General features: G+C 38.1%; 1 protein-coding gene across 4 annotated transcripts in view; it reads right to left on the reverse strand.

Moving 5' to 3' along the window:
- CCDC15 (coiled-coil domain containing 15) overlaps nt 1–6442 on the reverse strand; it is a 34281-nt gene that overhangs the window by 10453 nt on the left and 17386 nt on the right. For all 4 annotated transcript variants that reach the window (XM_034754776.1, XM_034754773.1, XM_034754775.1 and 1 more), the window contains exon 8: nt 6145–6248. In XM_034754776.1, coding sequence (XP_034610667.1) covers nt 6145–6248 — 104 coding nt within the window. The remainder of the gene's footprint in view (nt 1–6144; nt 6249–6442) is intronic.

The raw sequence follows: 6442 nt of genomic DNA on the forward strand, positions 1-6442 counted from the left end.
TCTTCTACCGGTGTAGAAAGAATATTTTCTTCCTTTGGACTAATTCATTCCAAATTGAGAAATCATTTGGGACCTGAAAAAGCAGGAAAGCTTGTTTTTCTTTTCTAGATTATGAACAAAACAGGAAAATGAAGGTGAAGACAATGGAGTTAGCTGCAGAAGCCAATATTTTAAATTTCTCATGTTGACCTGGCTGACATGGTCGATTCAATATTTAGAAAAACAAAAGTTAAACTACTTTAGTTAAACAATTTTAACAAAAACAAACCTGATTTTTAAAAACTTGAATGTTTACCTAAATTCAAAGAGTCAAATGCTTGTTTTGTTAAATTATATGTTTGCTGTTGAAGAACAAATCCAGAATACATAATGTTGTTGTTTTAGTTAAAACAAACAATTTTAATGTCTGTCTGGTGATGTTCTCCTCCTAATACAGCCTGGCAAGAAAATCCTCCAAAAATTAATGATTAACCTGCTGAATTGGAGATATTGATGAAGTCATTGGGAGGTGAACTACCTGCTTCAATTACCTTTGGTAAATGAAATAACCAATCATTCATTTTCTGATATAGCTGTAAAACTAATCTGAAAAGTTTCCAAAAATAAATCACTTTAAAAATGTATAGTGTGTACCTTCTAAAAATAAAACCTACATCTATCTGAGTTGTGAAGAATACATAGTAAGGCTATTACAACCAACAAGAATGCACTTTTATGTAGAAATCCATGATTAAAATAGAGTCTTCCTGACTAGTGATTTAAATCAAATCCACCCTGGATTATTGAACTAGTGGAAGTCACTGACTAAGCACCTGGAACCAGAGTTTGCAGGAGTGCTAAACCAGCTTTTGACAGCAGTAACCTCATCTGCAGATGCAGAGAGAATATTTTCATTTCAGTTTGAAATAATGACTAGTTCATTCCCATTTAAGAAGCCACCTGGGAGTTAAAGATGCAGGAAAGTTTGTTTTCCTCTTCCAATCTATAAATAAAACCAGGTGTGAGAGGATAAGCTCTATTAGTTCTAAATTCTTTAAGGAGAGTGGTGACCAGAAGCAATCAATTCAATTCAATAACTACACATATTAACTTAGTTTTAAATGCAAAACGTTTGGATAAACATTAGAATTTTTTTCTTATGTATCCAGCATATCTGAGGTAGTTTTATTTAACTAATAAAAAACAAATATTAAAATACCTTTTTTGGTATTTAACTGAATTTGAATTTCCAAATAGAGCATGACAAATCGCAAGTAAAAAAAAAAAAAAAAATCTAGCAAGAAAATGGTGAACAATTCATTTCTAACATCATAAAAATGTAATAACTGAGAACCTGAAAAAAATGTAAGATCATTGCTTAAATAAATGTATTAATATAGCGTAGCCTCCTGGTGAATAAAAAAGCACCACATTTAGAGTAAAGACTATATTTAATTGCAAATTAACATTTTTTAATGGTTAGAATTCTCTCATTAAAGGGTGAAACAAACATGTGGACAAGGGGGATCCAGTGGATATAATGAACTTTCAGAAAGCCTTTGACAAGATCCATCACCAAAGGCTCTTAAGCAAACTAAGCAGTCATGGGATAATAGGGAATGTCCTCCCATGGATCAGTAACTGGTTAAAAGACAGGAAACAAAAAGGGTAGGAATAAATGGTCAGTTTTCAGAATGGAGAGAGGTAAATAGAGGGGTCCCCCCCAGGGATCTGTACTGGGACCAATACCATTCAACGTATTCATAAGTGATCTGGGAAAAGTGGTAAACAGTGAGGTGGCAAAGTTTGCAGATAATACAAAGTTACTCAAGATTATTAAATCCAAAGCAGACTGCAAAGAGATCTCACAAAACAGGATGACTGAGCAACAGAATAGCAGATGAAATTCAATATTAATAAATGCACAGTAATGAACATTGGAAGACATAATCCCAGCTATACATATAAAAAGATGGGGTCTAAATTAGCTGATACTACTCAAGAAAGGATCTTGGAGTCACTGGGGATAGTTCTCTGAAAATATTGACTCAACCTGCAGTGGCAGTCTAAAAAGTTAACAGCATGGTAGGAACTTTAGGTAAATATCATAAATGCCACTATATGAATCCATGGTATGCCCGCACCTTGACTATTGTGTGCAGTTCTGGTCATCCCATCTCAAAAAAGATATTATGGAACTCATTGCCAGGGGATGTTGCAAAGGCTAAAACTATAACCAGGTTAAAAAAAAGAATTAGATAAATTCATGGAGGACAGGTCCATCAGTGGCTATTCATAATGGTATGATTCTTCTCACAGAAGTCACAGATTCCATGACTTTCTGGGACCTCCGTGACTTATTCCAGGGCTCCTGGACCAGCAGCTCCCAGGGCTGCTGGAGCAGTGCCCCGGGTTAGTTTATCCCCCCTGGAGCTGGAGCAGAGATGATCAGCCCCTTCTGCAAGAGCAGCAGCTGGAGGTCAGCCACTGGCAGCACTCTGTTAGCCCCCGCCTCCCCCAGAGTATTTTTAGTAAAATCAGGGACAGACTGCAGGGTTCTATTCATTTTTGTTTATTGCCCATGACTTGTCCCCGACTTTTACTAAAAATACCTGTGACAATCTTAACCTTAGCTAATAGCCAAGATAGTCAGGGATTCAACCCCATACTCTGGGTGTCCCTAAGCCTCTGACTGCCAGATGCAAGGGCTGGACAACAATAGATAATAATTTGATAATTGCCCTGCTCTGTTCATTCCCTCTGAAGCATCTGGCATTGACCACTGTCAGAAGACAGGATACTGGGGCAGATGGACCATTGGTTTGACCCAGTATGGCTATTCTTATGAACCAATGTGAATCATCCTTTCTTTAGGAAAATTGCTAAAAAGTACAAATGCAAGATATTAAAAAAAACAAAAACAAACAAAAAACACACAATTTAAATCAAGGTTTCTGACTTAGATTTAAATCTTGATTAAAATCAATGATTTAAGTCAGTGATCTAAATCAATCCATCCTGGGCAGGGGTCAGGGAACAGGGAAAAAACAAAAACAAACAAAAAAAACAAAACAAAACACACATTATGTCAGAGGGGTACAGAATTCTGAGGTTCATAGATTTTCTAGTCCCCTCCCCTTCTGAAGAATGCAGAAAGGATTTTTATTCACTTTAAATCAACTGTCCTTCATTTGCATGTTGCAGAAAAAGAGTTTTTATTAAGAACTTTCATGTGTACTATTTAACATGGCTCTCAATTCGTTCAACCCTTAGTCTTTAGATTTAGCACCAGGTTAAATTGTATAAAAAAGTAAGTGCATTAATTCCTGGTTAAAATGGTCATTTGGAAGTAGCATTTCCTCTTTTAAAGCTCAGAGATTATCCTTGCACATCTGTAGGCGCCAATCCTACAAATTGTTATTCATGAATCATTCTCAGCATGTGAGTAGTGCCTCTGCAGTCAATGAGGCTACGCACCTGCATAATAGTCACATGCACATGTGTGCAGATCAGAGCCAGTGTGTATTATCTGAAAGTTAAATCAGGCTGCAGTTTGTGTCACGCAGAGACACAAGAAGTCAGTCGACATTTCTTGATCTATTTGTGTCATGATACAGTGACCTAATAACTGAAGAAAAATTTTCTTCTGCAGTTACTGAGTTGAAGAGAACTGAAAACAGAAGATTAAAATGCAATTCATGCAATGCAAAAATAAATCAAGATGCTAATACGAGCATGTTAAATGTTCATATGAATTTAGGAGTAAGGATTTAGACTGTAAGACACTTGGACAGGGCCCCTATCATTTGGGAGTGTCTGTTAAATGCCATGCACATGTATGGCATATTAGGAGCTGATTCCTTCCAACAAGGCACACAAAAAATGGAAGGGTTCAGCTGTAATAGGTGATGCAGTTACATTTGCTATAGAGGCCCTTCCTACACATTTAATGGGTCAAAGTTAAGAAACGGATAAGACCTATTACCATTATCTAGCCTACCCCAATGGTCAGAGAGGGGCGTTCCCTACACAGCTCTCCAATTGTTTTGTCCAGTACAGTTTTAAGCGACTTGCTATCTCACTGGGACAGCTTTTCTCAATGAACAGATTATACAGTCAGGAAAGTTTTGCTCTTTCTTGGATCAGCTTCACCCTTAGTTGTAGTCCCTTAAACTGTGCCACACCAACTCCTCCTTCCTGCCTTGGGTTTACATTCTTCAAATACTTCTATATGGTTCGTCTACTCTTAGGCTATGTCTACACTACATGTCGGCATAACTCATGCCAGCTAGGGGTGTGATAAGCCATCCTCCTGAGTGACATAAGTTCTGCCAACATAGTGCTGTGCCAACACCAACATAGCAACCGCTGCTCACAAAGATGGTTTTATTATACTGACAGGAGAATTCACCAGATGTGCTGCAGCAGCTGGGATGGATAGACAGATGGATAGATAAGCCCTTAGATCATTATACCATATATACAGGATATCTTCTATGTGTTTGACGACAAAGGGGCTGCAGTACATAGCAGTTCTTGAGTGAATTAAGCACATAAATACTACAGCAGTTCTCCTGTTAACCACACACCAATTTGGGGCAAAACAAAGGAACTGATGCAAGGGGAAAAAAAGAAATACAATCAGAGGACTAAAGGATAGTAATAGAATTCATACCAATCAATATGTTTTTATGGAAACTACATCTTCTAATCTAATAAACTTACCACTTTTTGTGTTTTTTTTTGACAAATTCGGTTGATAAGAATAACTTGCATAGAAACACACTTAAAACTCCAGTACAGCATTTGTCTTAATACTGCAGGACACCCTAAGATGCCAGTTCCTTTAAGCACAAAGTGAATGAGGAACGTATTAAGTTATTAGAAACTGGCTAGGAGATCTCAATAGATAATTGTTAATGGAAGATCCTCATAAATGGGGGCATTTCTAGAGGGATTGGTTCTCAGCCAGACAATATTTTTAATCAGTGCCCTAGAACAAAGTATTCCCGATAAAGTTAAGATCTGTGGACTAATAAATAATAATAGGGAAAAGGTCACTTACACAGAACAACCTAGATTGCTTGGAAAAGCTGGGCACGATTAAACAAGGAGGTAAACACACAGATAAATGAAAGTCAAACTTAAGACCAAGAATGTAGGTCATACTCGTAGGATGGAGGACTGTACCCTGAAAAACAGCAACTCTGAGAAGGACATCTAGCCAGCTGGTTGTTAACCATGATCCCGGAGCTCCCAGTGCAATGCTGCGACCAAAAAAGCTAATACACCCAAAGATCATATGAACAGTCAGTAGGAGTACGGAGACTATGCATACAGCTCTTACAAGACCATCACTCGCCTATTGTGTCCAGTTCCTGTGTCCATGCCTCTAAAAGAACATTGAAAAAAACTGAAGAGGGTTCAGAGAATAAACTACGAGACTAATTTGCGGTCTTGGAAAACATGTCTTTACAGAAACGATTTAGTTTATCAAACAGAATTTTAAGAGTTGACATGGATCACCGTCTACGGGTCTATCTACATTGCAGGCAAAGCTCTTGAGGACACAGCCAAGCTAGCTTTCATCTAGCTAGCTAGTAGTAGCAAAGCCCTGGCAGCTTGGGCTGCAGTAGCCCAAGCAGGACACTGCTTATGTACTCTAGCAGCTACATGTGCTGCAGCCACACATCTGATTGCAGTGCAGACATACGCTGTAAGTATCCACACAGGAAGAAAATATCTAATAGCAGAGAGCTCGTTACTGTAGCATACAAAAACCACCACAAGCTCCAGTGGCTTGAAATTGAAACTAGACAAAATTCAAACTGGAAATAAGAGTGCAAACTTTTAACAGCAAGAGTCAATAACCATTGGAACAACTTATCGAGGCAAGCAGAGGATTCGCTATAACTTGAAGTCTTTAAATCAAGATCAGATGTCTTTTAAAAAGCTTCCATGCTAGTAAAACCACAAGTTATTGGCCTTGATGCAGAAGTTACTCTGAAATTCTATGGCCTGCATTATGGAGAAAGTCAGACTAGATCATCACTATTGCCCCTTCAGGCCTTAAAATCTGTGAAATTTACGACAACCTTCTTTCGGTTGACTGTACATCAAGGGCAACATCTATAAAGAAATTCATGATTATTAGTAGGTACCTACTTTGCGATTTTCTTCTGCCGCTCTTTCTGCCTTTGCTGTTCCTTTACTTGTTCTCTCTCGATATCCATGAAGAGACGTCTGTATCTCAGGTATTGATTTTGACGCTGCGGGAAAGACGACAGAGTCTTAAGAGGAAGGTGTCTTGGTGCAATATACAGCAGGACCTGGAAGTGGCACTGCAAAAACTCACACTGTGCACGTTATACTGCAAAAATTGAAGGAAGAAGGATTAAGTTTTGAACCGAAAAGTCTCGCCAAATATCACACTGCATAAAAACCCAATAAGCAACTCCAGGCG

The sequence above is a fragment of the Trachemys scripta genome, chromosome 21 (genome assembly GCF_013100865.1).
Source record: "Trachemys scripta elegans isolate TJP31775 chromosome 21, CAS_Tse_1.0, whole genome shotgun sequence".
NCBI classification, from domain to species: domain Eukaryota; kingdom Metazoa; phylum Chordata; order Testudines; family Emydidae; genus Trachemys; species Trachemys scripta.